This window comes from Chelonoidis abingdonii, chromosome 22, assembly GCF_003597395.2.
Source record: "Chelonoidis abingdonii isolate Lonesome George chromosome 22, CheloAbing_2.0, whole genome shotgun sequence".
NCBI classification, from domain to species: Eukaryota; Metazoa; Chordata; order Testudines; family Testudinidae; genus Chelonoidis; species Chelonoidis abingdonii.
The window spans coordinates 20,960,010-20,975,029 of NC_133790.1; the positions used below are offsets into that span (position 1 = coordinate 20,960,010).

A 15,020-nucleotide genomic window follows, 5' to 3' on the forward strand; every position below is an offset into this window, starting at 1 on the left:
CAGTGAAAATTAAGAGGTAAATAAAATGGTTTGGGGCCCTGGGAATTGATTCTTACAAAATTTTTATTTTTGTGTTAGTAATTCTTAATGGGTGAGTTTCACTATATTTAAAATGGTCAGCTCTTGAAGTCTTTCATTTTTACACAGTTCTTACTCAGGCAGAATTCTAACTAAAGTGTGTATATCTGTGTATCTTATGCCTTTGAGCTATATTCTTAAATGCACAAGGATTTCGCTATCTGTAGAGCCCAGCAGCCGCTTTGTGTTCAGCAGCTCCGTGCAGACTGTTACAGACGAGACACACACATACTATCTCTAGAGTAATTTACTTTGGTTCTTTTTGTTTGATCTCTGAATTTAAAATAAAGTCCATTCTGGTTGAAAGTATGAGAGTTGACTCTGTGTAGAGAAAATCAAACTCTGTGGCAGTTTTGTCTGAAGAAAGAATGAGTAAAAACTCAGACAGCGATCTACCTACGTGTTTAACTTTACTGCCATGAGAGTCCCATTGTGGTCAAGGGGTGCTACTCATGGAAGAAGTTAAGCACATCTATGTTTGCAGAATCAATGTATGAGTAAGGATCTCAGGGCTTAGCCCAAGGACAAAGTCCATGGGAGATTGTATGATACAGGGTCCATACTGCCTCATCTACCTCTGCTTGGAAGTTTGCAGCTGGCACATGCAGAGAATTAGGCTTTGTCTACACTGGAACTTTGTTGGCAAAACTTTTGTCATTTGGGGTGTTAAAAAAACACTCCCTCCGAATAACAAAAGTTTTACCGACGAAAAGCGCTGGTGTGAACAGCGCTTTGTCAGCAAGAGCGCTCTCCTGCTAACAAGGCCGCTGCTGCTGATTGGGGGTGGAAGTTTTTTGTCAGCGGGAGAGCTCTTTCCTGCCGACAAACAGCAGCTACACTGCACGCCTTTTACCACACAGCAGTAGTGGCAGAGCTGTGTTGCTAAAAGGTGGCTCTGAAAGCAGGGAAGTGTTGTGAAAGGTTGAAGATTTTCTGCTAGAAATGCTCCAGGAGTAAATGGGTTAATAGTTTTCATCTCAACTTTCAAAGCAATCTTTGGAGTGATCTGCCAAAAAAAGCAATTTATGTTCATAAGAGAGGAAAAAGTCTTACTGAGATTTGTGTGCATAAGAGTGTTCCGCACATACATTTCTTAACAGACATATCAAGGCACTTAACAGACTGTTTCCTTCAAAGCCACTGTGGGGCAGTCAATGAGCCCGTTAATGCGAGCTCCCTCCTGTAGCTGTCACTGCTCCAGAGCAAGACAAGACAAGAGTCTCCGCCAGACTTTACTAACAAGTCTTTACTAACAACAGGACTGAAATCCTCTCTCTCTGCTGCACTGGGGAACGTCAGGATAGCCATGTCTACAAGGAAGATCTGCTGTCTTGTGCTGCTGGTCCTAGGGCTCCTGGCTATTGCAGTTGCTGTCATTGTAATCCTGGCGCTGCCCAAGTGTGCTCCTGGAAGTTATCTGCATGCTGCTGTAGCAGCTGACACTGAAATCTGTTCGGACATTGGCAGGTAGGTGCATGGACTTTTCTGTTTGGAACTTGTATATGTAGTGCACGATATAGAGCCAGAGTGAAAGACAGGTAGATAATACTAGAGGTTATAGTTAAAATCAGCATGTCCCAGTGACTGAGCAGGAGGCACTGGGTTTTACCTTCTCCCCTAATCCTCAGTCTGAAGAGTTATGCCAGACACCTGAGCACAAGCTCCTGATTGTAGGTCAAGTTCAGTCCTGGTATAAGAGCTCTGAAGTCAAACATTTTTAGCCTGCTCTGCATTTTAATTTAATTTTAAATGAAGCTTCTTAAACATTTTAAAAACCTCATTTACTTTACATACAATGATAGTTTAGTTATATATTATAGACTTATAGAAAGAGACCTTCTAAAAAGGTTAAAATGTATTACTGGCACATGAAACCTTAAATCAGAATCAATAAATGAAGACTTGGTACAGCACTTCTGAAAGGTTGCCAACCCCTGGTCTAACGTGACCACATTATCATAAGGGAGGTGTCACTCTCATTGGATCCAAGAACTCATTCCACTGTGTGGGACAGACCCTGACATAAGGATCTGAAGGACTTTGGACCCCGTCAAGGTCTTGGGGTGACACCTGCTAGGGGTGACAGGTATGCATGTAAACTCTGGCTGTCAAGATACGGTATGTTCTCTCGGTGACTTGTAGGAGGACTTGCTGACTAAATCTCTGGTCTGGAGGGAAAGATGGGTTCCTTCCTTGAGTAAGGTGATGGCTAGAGGCTTGAGGCTTGAGTAGGGTGCCCTCAAAGAGGCCATGAAGTGGCTAGAGGTACAGCTAGCTTTGGAATTTGTTACACCTGGCTCAGCGAGTGGCCGAGTCAGTAGGAGGTGAGGGCTCAGCACCTCATGTGATCGGACCCTGACCCATGACTCAACCCACTTATGACAGCAGCAACATTTCAAAGGCATCATTTTCTCTTGTCTGCACTGAGTGTTATGCTAGCATCCAGCCCTGACTCATATTTACGGCTACCATGGCCAGTCAGGGAGCATTGCTGTGCTATTGGAATAAGGATGGCCCAATGTTACAGAGAGTGGGATTCAATGCCCAGCTTCAACACAGACTTTCTGGGTGACCTTGGGCAAGTCTCTCACTGTACCTCAATTCTCTCTCCATGCCTCACAGTGGTGCCATGAGGGTAAATCCATTAATGACTGTGAGGTGATTGGGTACTGTGGTGATGTGGGCCAGAGAGGTTCCTGAGACAGACAGATACAAGGACAGGTCTCTAGCTAGCCTCAGCCAAACCTCACTTAGAATAGATTAGCATAGAATCATAGGACTGGAAGGGACCACAAGAGACCATCTAGTCCAGTCCCCTGCACTCATGGCAGGACTAAGTATTATCTAGACCAGTGTTTCCCAAACTTGGGACGTTGCTTGTGTGGGGAAAGCCCCTGGCAGGCCAGGCCTGCTTGTTTACCTACCCCAGCCGCAGGTCCAGACGATCGCGGGTCCCACTGGCCGTGGTTCGCTGCTGCAGGCCAATGAGGGCTGCGGAAGCAACAGCCAGTACGTCCCTCGGCCCATGCTGCTTCCAGCAGCCCCCATTGGCCTGCAGCAGCGAACCGCATCCAGTGGGACCCGTGATCGGCCGGACCTGCAGACGCGGCAGGTAAACAAACTGGCCTGGCTCGCCAGGGGCTTTCCCTTTGCAAGCGGCATCCCAAGTCTGGGAAACACTGATCTAGACTAATCCTGAGAGGTGTTTGTCCAACCTGCTCTTAAAAATCTCCAATGATGGAGATTCCACAACCTCCCTAGGCAATTTATCCCAGTGCTTCACCACCCTGACAGTTGGGAAGATTTTCCTAATGTCCAACCTAAACTCTCTTGCTGCAATTTAAGCCCGTTGATTCTTGTCCTATCCTTCTCCTTCCTCCTTGTAACACCTTTTATGTACTTGTAAACCCCTCTCAGTCTTCTCTTTTCTCCAGACTAAACAAAACCAGTTTTTTCAATCTTCTCTCATAGGTCATGTTTTCTAGACCTTTAATCATTTTGTTGCTCTTCTCTGGACTTTCTCCAGCTTGTCCACATCTTTCCTGAAATGTGGCGCCCAGAACTGGACACAATATTCCAGTGCCTTGGTTATAATACATCCCAAAATGATGCTGACTTTTTTTGCAACAATGTTACATTGTTGACTCATATTTAGCTTGTGGTCCACTATGGCCCCCAGATCCCTTTCCTAGGCAGTCATTTCCCATTTTGTATGTGTGTAACTGATTGTTCCTTCCTAAGTGGATTACTTTCCACATCTCTTTGCTTTCTGTCCAGCATTTCAGACTGGACAATAAAGAAAACCCTGTTGTTGGTTGTGTTTCTGAGTCCCTGCTTCAGGGAGCAGGGCTATTGCATTGCTGGGGCACATGCATAAAAACCATGGGAAAACAAATGAAGTATCCAACTCAGCTAACCTGGGGATTTTCCTATTCAGATGCCAATGCTGTGGTGGGCACTGTTGTATACAGATATCAGTCTGCTTCTCTCCTCCTTCCAGGCTTTCTCCCACAGTCACTTCAGCTGCTCCCAGGGCTTCAGCTATCGCCTTTATGTTGGTGACTTGGAAATCTACCTCACTACACCATACACCTCCCTGCTTCTGCCCATTTCCCACACATTCAGCTCCCTCTCTGACCTCTGACACAACTGATAATCTTTCCTTTCCTTCAAAACCTTTCCTTCTCTCGGGTTCCTCTTTTCATCAGCAACTGCACCACCCTCCCTGTCACAAAGTATCATCCTGGAGCCTCATTCTGCTCCTACCATCTATCTTCTCACCAAATCCCATTGCTACTTCCTCTGTAGCATCTCTGAAACCTGCCCTCTCCTCCTGGCTCACACTTTTGTTTTGGAGCTGCCATCGTCTCTTCCCCACCACCCCACACAGAGCTCCCTTCAGCCCATGTCGCTTTGATGCTATCCAGTTTTCTATCCCTGGATTTCTGTTCCAGTACTGAATGAAAGTGACTCAAGTGATTACAAAGGCTCAAATCCCTAAAGTAAAAGCAGCTCTCCTGAACCCTGACCTAGTTATTTCCAGATTTTGAAACTTTGCTGGTTTTCATTCTTGAGTCAAAATATTTTTTTAATAAAGTGTCTGCCACATGCTTTACAATGAGCAGCCATTAATGAATGGAGATGAGATTCCTGTGGCATGACATACTGCAGCATCTCACAAGCTTCTTGACTGTCTGATTAACAATGTTTAAATCAACACTTGATCTGAGCTCCAAGGAGCCAAAAGCAACCCAGGCCCCATCCAACTCCAATTAAAACCAAAGGAAAGATTCCATTGACTTCAAGAGAAGTTTGACTGGGCCCCTTATAATAGGAGCAGCTGTTCCCTGTCCTGAGGACAAAGCCCTCTGAGCACTGCTCCTTCCCACTCTAATGAAATGTTTATCTGGAACTGCACCAGTGAGTGAAGCTGGAGAGATGGGAGGATGCTCTTAGGAAAGTCTGTCTCCTTCACTGACCTGACCCTGTACTTGAACCTTGGCAGCAGTATAACTCCAGGGTTCTACTCCAGGCGCCTCAACTAACCTGTGGTTGGCAACTTGCAACCTCTCTGTGCCTCAGTTTCCCCATTTATGATGATGATAATTCCACCTCGTGGATGTTTTTGAGGCTTGGTTTACTCTAACGTTTCTAAATCCCTTTAGATCCTTTAGAGAAAAAAGCTGTACATATGTGAAGTCTCACTATCCTTACTGGCACAGATTCTGTGCTAGATTTATTGTTACTAACTCAGTGGCTAAGAGAAAGCATCTCCAGCTTCTGGTGATACAAGGATTTCCAGTGCTGAAAGACGACTATGTCCCTTGTGGTGTAATGGTATGCTTATGGAGGATGGAGATGGGGATAAGACTATTATATTATTGTCTCTTCCTGCCAATCCAGTCTACAGACCCTGGACAGAGAGTGTATGTAGTAGATTGAGTAGGAAACCTGAGTGCATCCAAACTTTTCCTTTGTGGGAGCCATAGATGTTTGAAATCCACAGATGTGAATTTTGTGGCCTCAGTCCAGCGCCAACAATGGGGCCTCTTTCCCCCTTGGCCCACAAAGCGTACAGATGGAGAAGTATCTAAACATGAATCCTGAGGAATCTGTTTGTCCTTAGCATTCTGCACAGAGGTGTAGTCAGACCAGGTACCATCCCCCACACATGGCCTGAATCTCCCAGTCACAGTGCATCCTTTCCCGTCTCTGCTTTTTTAGGTCATTATAACCCCCTGTGTGAGCATTAGAAGAGGCTTTTCCTCCCAAGCAGACAAAAAACTATGTATTCCCATCCCCGCCTGCCTCCCTCCATCTCCTGGTGGGGCTGTCTGCTCAGAGCTCTGGGCAGAAACCCACCTGCCCCAATCACCACCTCTGCAGTGTTCTGTTTTGCCTGCTATTGTTTCTGAAACTGAAAGTGGGGGCATGAGCCAGCAACAGGGGGTGACAGAGGATTTTGGAAAGGTAGACCACAGAAGAAGAGTTTGTTCCTAGCAGAGGAAAGTCAGGGCCAGTTGGGAATCACTGCAGCCGGGAATCCTATCTTGATTTGACCTTCCCTCCCAGCAGCTATCAATCTTCCAACCTCCCCAGTACATACTAAAGAGAATGCTGGAAACTAGTCTCTTTTGAAACAGCATCCCCCAGGGGCTTTGCTAGTTTCCTTGTGGCTAAGCCCCTAAAGGATGGGGGAGCTGGGAAGGCGAAAAATTTTACAACCAAGCGATGTTCACATTATTATGACTCCCACATCCTAAGCCAAGGATATGCTACAAAAGTCTTTTGCAGTTTTGAAGACCTCTGGTGTTTCTTATGAATCTTTTTCCGCATCCCGAGGGATCTCCTCCTAGTTTAAGCATTATCAGCTTGGGCACTAAACATTCCATAGGAACAGCTGTCGCCTTTATTCCTGATAAGCCATCTGAGTCAGCCAAGTCAAGGGCTGGTATTGTCCTCAGGCCCAAGCTTGCATGAAGAAGAAGAAATATCTCCCAAGAGAGTTTAATCCCTTCACATTTCCAGGATTTACCCAATTGCAGCTACTACTGCAGCAGTTGTTCGTTAACTGGCTTTAGGCAGGAGGCTCTAGAAGCTTTAGAGTCTCCTGCATCATAACTAGGCCCGATTGTTTGACGTGGCAAAAGATGGGAAAATTTACAATTTTAGTAAAAATAGAAAAAAAGAAAGTCACAGGGAAGGGGCAGGGACAGTATCGAAAGCAGCAGCCTGGCTCCGATCATCTCTATGTGAGGTAGAAATGGATAAGCAGGACTGATGTGCAGAGGAATGTGAAACTGCAGAGACTGGAGAGCTGCTGTGAGACCACCAGGCTAGCCCTGCCTAGCAGCAGCAGCAGCAAAGCCTACACATCTAAACACTTGGTTTTTAATTATAGGTGTTTACATTTAATCCTTGGCTCCTTCAAATTGGTCCTTATCTGCCCAGACCTTTTTTAGCCTGTGCTTGAACCTCACCCTGTCTATGTGGAGGCCTATGCCCAATGTTTAACCTGACCTCTGTGCACACAATTAGCCTCTAGTGCAGAATGGTATTGCCTCCTCTGCTGTGCACCATACAGGTCTTTGCAGGTGTAAAAACAACTGATGGGAAAGGTTACAAATGCAGCCATGGGTTCAGCAGGGATGCCTGGCTTCACCTGTGGCAGTTCAGGGGGGAAGGGCCTTGGTGGCCGTTCATATCCTGTCATGTTATTAGTATGAACTGGGACCGTATAGGTCATTCTTGCAACCAAAGTCCTGTAGTGGCACCAAATCTTGTGTAAAGGGGGTTAAATAAGGTGTCTAGGATAAGGTTACGGTTTGCTGGTTATGATTATGCTATCTGTATGCATGTATCATTTTTGTATTTAAAGTTGTAAGTATTGGCTCTATATTATCTGTATTTCAAACTTATGCTATGCTTCTGTGACACCTCAGGCAGTTTGGCATCAGCAGTGCCTAGCCTGCTTGATGGCTCATTAAGGACCATCAGCTATACTATTGACCCATTGAGAGAAGGCAGATACACCTTGTGACTCAGCAAGACATGCAGGGACATGCCTATGGACAAGACTCTAAGGTTTTTCCATGCCATGTGCTGGATAGTTTGTCTGTGGAACAAAGAAAGAGAGGCAACATGACAAGAAACTATGAAAGGCTGTAAAAAGTGACAAAGAGTCCTGTGGCACCTTATAGATCAGGGGTTGGCAACCCTTCAGAAGTGCTGTGCCGAGTCTTCATTTATTCACTCTAATTTAAGGTTTCGCGTGCCAGTAATACATTTTAACATTTTTAGAAGGTCTGTTTCTATAAGTCTATAATATATAATTAAACTATTGTTGTATGTAAAGTAAATAAGGTTTTTAAAATGATTAAGAAGCTTCATTTAAAATTAAATTAAAATGCAGAGCCCCCCGGACCAGTGGCCAGGACCTGGGCAGTGTGAGTGCCACTGGAAATCAGCTCATGTGCCGCCTTCGGCACATGTGCCATAGATTGCCTACCCCTGTTATAGGCTAACACATGTATTGGAGGATAAGCTTTCGTGGGTGAATACGCACTTCATCAGACGCATAAAAGGCTTCTGCAACTCCTCCATCTTATCTTTAATCCTGCATCTGACCTCTGGAGAGACTTTGCTACAAACTGAAACTCTAAACAAAGGACTGAATGACCTATCCCAGCTGTGGATGTACTCCGGAGACTTGATTTGAACCTGCAGTTTATTCCATCACTGCTATAAGCCTGAACCAAGAACTTTGCCATTACTGTGTGTAATTGATTCCATTTAACCAATTCTAGCTCTCCTCCACATATTTTTCCTTTTATGAATAAACTTGTAGTTTTAGATTCTAAAGGATTGGCAACAGCGTGATCTGTGGGTAAGATCCAACTTATATAATGACTAATGACTGACATGCCAAACTCTGTGTATCATCCTTATTTAAATATTCTCTAATAAACATATTGAATTGACCTGGGTCTGGGGCTTGGTCCTTTGGTATTGAGAGAACCTTTTTTATTTTTACTGGGTTATTGGTTTTCATAACCATTCATCCCCATAACGAGTGGCACTGGTGGTGATACTGGGAAACTGGAGTGTCTAAGGGAATTGCCTGTGTGACTTATAGTTAGCCAGTGGGGTAAAACCAACGTCTTCTCTGTTTGGCTGGTTTGGTTTGCCTTGGTTTGCAAAGGAACCCCTTGGGCTGTGACTGGCCAGCTTTAAGCAATTTGTCCTGAATTGACATTCTCAGAAGTGTCTTACCAAAGCCAGCATCATTACATATCCCACGAAAATAAAACACATAACTGGGACACTGCTGTGAATTTTTAAAAAATGCAATTACACAGGGCCTTATGGCACCGCATAGCCAGCCAGGGTTGTAAGACCCCTGCTGGGAACAACCATCTGGCATTGTGAGGAAGATGCTGGCTTGATCTTTTGTTTGTGATTGTTTTCCACTGTGGTCTCCGAATCCACCATAAGAAATCCCTCTGGATTCCTCTGCAAGAGCTCCTCTGGCTGGGGCTACTTTAACAGACTGGAATGAAATGTGGGCGTGGAGTGGAGCCAAGCTCTTATTTATTCTCCTTTGCTGCTCCACCTCCAAAGGGATTGTTAAACTCTAAACAGTCTCTCCCTGTTAAAAGACGTTTGCTCATCAGTTGCTGTTCTTGCAATGCGGAACCCTCCAAGAGTCAATGCTCACTGTCTGATGCTGCTGAGAATAGAGCAGAGACCTGATATTAGTGGTGCTGCTTTGCAGCTCTGGATGGTGCCTGTCCTTTGAATTCTGCTGCCTTCCTTGCAACTGGTGCTACAAGTCCAATTGTAGAGAGAAAAATGTGTAACTGGGCAGGAGTCTAGCGTGTTGGGGCATTCTTTCATCTATGAGAGCCGGTGGGAATTGCAGCCTCTGATGGAAATCCAGGATCAATGGAACCACAAAACCTACCCTAGTTACAGGAAAGGTTCCTTTAAAAGTGCCGTGTTTGCTGAGTGTCTCAACCCTCACAGTCATAATCAGTAACAGAACAGGATGTTGGCAGTTGCCAAGGTCTGAAAAGGTTCCTAAACTTCAAACTAGGCCATCTAATGCTGTGATTTCATCAGATGCAGCACTCATAACCTAGGCTGGCTTTGTACTTGGATGAGAGGCCTAAGGAAAATCCCAGATCTTGCAAGAAATAGTGTTGATGATACAGTATATGACAACCTTCCCTCTCTATCAGCCCAGTGCCTTTATGTAGTGTTGGGAGAGAGGGGCCCTGAGCTTCTTGAAATGTCACCTTTCAGTTGAGAACTAGTAAGAAGTGCTATGTGCTTTTGGACAGATGCTGTATTTGACCACAGAGATGGTAGCATTTTCAGGATGGGTAAAGTCACTACCACATATGTTTTCATCAGTCAGTAAAAGGAGTACGTAAAGCACTCAGGGGTCATTAAACACTGCATATTTTCGTGGTCATCTTGTCTAGGTTTCATAACATAGTTAATGTGTGTTAACAAAACAACGGATTCAAAATTAGAAAGTGCTCTACTTTGACAGGAAGATGCATGATCCTCTTGCAGATTGTTAAAAGGAATCGCTTCCTACGTAGCTCTGACAACATCATTATTATCTGTATTATTGTAGCACTTAGCACCTCCAATCATTGTGCGACGTGGTGTCCCGACATGAAAAAAGAAGACAGTTCCTATCCCAGAGAGCTCACAACATGTGAGATACGATGCAGCAGACAAATGTTTGGGGTGGGGTGGAAGGATGAAGCAAATGAATATAAAATGAATAGAGTTTAGCAGAAACTACAGCTTGCCATTTGCCTAACCAAGAGCAGACAGGATTCCACCCGCACCCCCTCTCCCTCTGCTTCCATACTCCAGATTAGTAAAGTACATTCGTCAGCATTGGGCTGAATTGTGAATTACTTATTCCAGTTAATGAGCATGAGTAATAACTTTTCATAAATCATGAGTGGACTTTACATGAGTTCTAACCAGACTTCAGTGGGATCCAGAAGATGCGTCTTTGATATCAGCAACACTCTGACTATTTAATATACAAATATTATTTATTTTCATTCTTAGGCCTGTCTGCAGGCACCTCCCATTGACCTCAGTTGGAATCACATTTTAAAGCATTGATTTGGCCTGAGTTTATTAACCTGTGTCAAGTTGTGCTAGAGAGAGTGCATTACTACACACTGAGGTCTAACCATTTTGTATATGTGGCGTTACTATAAAGCCCTAGAAGTGTTTGTAGTAATTAGTGTTTTATCACACAGTGTTGCTGTTGTTAAATAGATGTTGCTTTTGTTGGGAATTTAAAAGCTTTAAGCAGCAGACTGAGGCCCTTGGGATCATGCGTGTGACTTATAGACTCCAACTTGCTGATAGATTTGTCATGGGGGTCCCAGGGGAGCCACTCTGGGATTACTTAATTAGGGCAAACTGCAAAAACTAGGGCAGACAATCCTCAAGCTAGTGGTCATTCCAGGACTTAGACCCACCAAGCTAGCCTCAAAACAGCTTCTGCAATACCTTACTGGTTACCCAGAAACCAAAACACAGCTCCCTTAAAGCAACCCAGCCTTAGGCCTCCACCCAGACACACAAGTCAAATATGATGAAGATTACTGAAAATCTTATTCACCATAGAAGAAAATTCTACGAATCCCAGAACATCAGACACATTACCTCCCAGGTTAATGAATATTTCAGATCTTACCCAAATACACACTTACAGCCAATTCTTATTGACTAAACTAAAATATATTTATAAAGAAAAGAGAGACAGCATTGCTTAAAACAGGAGTCGGCAACCTTTGGCACGCGGCTCACTAGGGTAAGCACCCTGGCAGGCCAGGCCGGTTTGTTTACCTGCTGCATCCACAGGTTCAGCCGATCGTGGCTCCCACTGGCCGCAGTTCGCCGCTCCAGGCCAATGGGGCAGCAGGAAGCCACGTCCAGCACATCCCTCAGCCCGTGCCACTTCCTGCAGCCCCCATTGGCCTGGAGCAGCGAACCACGGCCACTGGGAGCCGCGATTAGCCGAACCTGTGGACGTGGCAGGTAAACAAACTGGTCCGGCCCACCAGGGTGCTTACCCTGGTGGGCTACGTGCCAAAGGTTCCCTATTGCTGGGTTAAAAGATCAGTATGCATACAAACATGAGTGCAGTTCTGAGATCAGATTTATATGATGGTGAACTTTGTAGTTGCAAAGAGTTCTTTCAGAATTAGTCCATAGGTTATATAGTCCAATGTTAATTTTCAGGGTGATCCAGATGGGACTGGAGATCTCAGTCAAGCTTCCCCTGCATAAAGTATCAAGCAGATCTGAGATGAAAGGACCAGGTCCCAAGAGTTTTTATACAGTTTTCTGGCAGCCTCTTGACCGTACAGTCCTGGATGAAAAATAAGTCTTTGATGTAACCTTCTGTTTCCCAAATATCACCTGTAATTAACTACATGGATTAACATAAGGTAATTTATTCATTAAGTAGTTCATATATAGCTTACCACAAACTTTAAAGAGACATACAGACAATGACATTATTTCACTCACATTTCATCTAAATGTTAATATTTCCTTTTTATCTCTGAATCAATAGCTATAGTAATAGACAGGAATTGTCTGTTTACATGGCTAACATCTAACAACATATAAGTAAACACATGCGATTAAGATCACTTCTAATTCTCTAACAATAGAGGATTACATTTCAAAATTCTAGCCCATCTAACATGAAATGGCCCTAACTACCATTTACATAGTTTTCTAACATGTCTCTAAAGATTGAATCTGGGTCATTCAGCCTGTGAGCTGCTTAACCCTTTCTGGCCATCTGTCACAGGAGTACACTGAACTAATGTGTTTAAAATGCAGAGGGCACTGGCTCTGAATTCCCATGTGTGTTTGGATCGGATGGAAAGAATTGTCCACAAAGGGTAAACACTCCGTGTATCTCCTGGGATTATGCAAGAACTGCTTATCTTCTGGCAAAGATAAGCAACCAGTGTAGTGTGTGAATTAAGAGGGCCTAGGGGTTCTTTGGGTTGTGGTATTTCTCACATAATGTTAAATATTCAGGAAGGTGTGAGTGATTTATCTGTGTTGCTCTAAAAAAAGGATAATGGCCAAGGGGGCATAGGACAATGGTGAATGTGGTTTATAGGAATTGCAAACATTGTCATAAATTATAAAAGCAGCAAAGAGTCCCGTGGCACCTTATAGACTAACAGAAGTTTTGGAGCATGAGCTTTCATGGGTGAATACCCACTTCGTCGGACGCATGACATGATCCACTCTTTGCTGCTTTCACAGATCCAGACTAACACGGCTACCTCTCTGATACATAAATTATAAATATAGCTGTAAACTCAAGTGCTGGAATCTGTGGTCTCCTTTACAGAAAGGTCAGCAGCTCATATGATGGTCACAGGCTTTTTATATTTAAAATCCTGTCCCTCCTTCCTTAAAATCTCTTATGCTAGGGGAAAAACTCCACATCTGTCCAATAGTGAAGGGAACCTCTTATAATGGGTAGAAGTAGAGAAGAGAGACAGATCTTTCAGCACATCTTTAACCAACCCAGGGCTCAGCATTCACTGCTGCTTCTTCACATGGAAGCTCCCCTCAGGGAACAAGTGGAGAGTGGCAGATTTGTTCCACTTGAGAGATAAAAGCCAGGCTGGAAACCTGGTCTTTGAAACAGATATTCCAGTGATTTCTGTGAGAGCATAGGAATAACCCCAGTGGAGCAGATCGGTGACCCATCTAGTGCAGTATTCTGTTTCTAGTAGTGGCTAATCCTGGATAGTTCTGAGCAAATAAAAAAATACAAATAGTGATACACATACGGACCCAATTTTACAGCCTGATACCTTCACAGAGCTGCTTGTGCTGGCATGCCCCAGCTAGTGTCCCAATCCGATGTTCCACTCCTGGCTTTGGCTGCGTTGGGATCAGCTATCAGAGTAATTTAGCATGACTTAAGTACATCTGTCATAAATAGATAGCTAAGGGTTAATGTTTCTTTTACCTGTAAAGGGTTAACAAAGGGAACCAAACACCTGACCAGAGGACCAATCAGGAAACTGGATTTTTCAAAGTCAGGGAGGGAATTTTTGGACTCTGAGTCTTTTGTTTGTCTCTCAGCTATGAGAAGCTTCTTTCTTCTTCTAATCTTCTGTGTCCAACTTGTAAGTACAGGTAGAAAAACAATATAGGCTTTTATGTTGTTTTGGGTGTATTTACATGTGTGTAACTTGCTGGAATGTTTCAAATTGGATATCTTTTTGAATCAGACTGTTTATTCATATTTTCTTATAAGCAATAGCCCTGTATTGTCATCTTGATGCAGAGTTTATATTCTTATGTCTTTTTCTTTCTTTTTTTTTATATAAAGTTTTCTTTGTAAGACTTGTTTGAGTTTTTCTCTCTGGGTAGGTTAAGGAACAAGGGGAGGGAATTCTCTTTGTGTTAGATCTACGGAGGGTAAGCTCTGCAGCACCAGGGAGTTGGTGGGAGGGGGAAGAGATAGGATCATCTCTGTTTCCTTGTATTTGGGGTTTGTCTCTTTGTGGAATAAAGGAGACATGCTTCTTGGTATTGTGATGTAAAGAGATTGCATCAATACTCTCAGGTTAGCCCAGAGAGGAAAGTCTGGGTGGGAGAGAGAGGGGGGGAAGGGAAGTGGGTCATTTCCGTTTGTTGTAGGCTCAGAGCTTCTGAGTCTTGGAGTCCCGCAAAGAAGGTTTGGGGAGACCATAGGGGGCCAAAACCCTGGAATTTTTGGATGGTGACAGCGAGATCAAAGCTAAGCTGGTAAGTAAGCTTAGAAGGGTTCATGCTAAGCACCCAGATTTTGGATGCTAATGTCCAGATTTGGGAAAAAGGCTTATGATAACATCAGTCAAGATCATGTTAATGGAAAATTCCCAACTGTAAGGGCCACCTGTTTACACAAAGAATGCTCTTGCAGACCCATAAAGGTTTTTTCATACTTGTGTTTCTGAGAGGTCCTTGTGAAACAAGACCCCACAGACAGAGGTGGCTTGTGATCAGTGCGGTAAAATTAAGTGCAATTCCCTTTTCTCTAAGGCCAAGTCTACACTAGAAGCTTTTTCTAATAGAGTAAGATTGATTGGGGGTGGGGGTTGACTTTTTTTGTGGGTGACATTCCTATACTGGTAAAAGCCCTAGTGTAGGTGCAACATAAAAGTGCTTTTGCTGGGATAGCTTATTTCACTCAGGGAACTCAGGTCTATCATCAGAAGCACTTTTTGCCAGTGTAAACTGCATCTGCACTAGAGCAGGGGTTCTCAAACTTACGTATGGGTGACCCCTTTCACATAGCAAGCCACTGAGTGCGACCCCCCCTTATCAATTAAAAACACCTTTTAATGTATTTAACACCATTATAAATGCAG

At 44.0% G+C, this 15,020-nt stretch overlaps 1 protein-coding gene across 3 annotated transcripts in view; it reads left to right on the forward strand.

The window, feature by feature from the left end:
* Positions 1-1,197: 1,197 nt before the first annotated feature.
* The window catches only part of GGT5 (gamma-glutamyltransferase 5), a 45,274-nt gene continuing 31,451 nt past the window's right edge, over positions 1,198-15,020 (forward strand). Inside the window, exon 1 of one of the 3 annotated variants that reach the window (XR_004376617.2) lies at positions 1,198-1,545. Coding sequence is in view for 1 of the 3 variants with exons in the window: in XM_032801298.2 (XP_032657189.1) it covers positions 1,385-1,545 (161 nt within the window). In the remaining 2 variants the exon portion in view is untranslated. Of the gene's footprint in view, positions 1,583-15,020 lie in introns of all 3 variants that reach the window. The other 2 variants (XM_032801298.2, XM_075060022.1) reach the window with 2 other exon arrangements.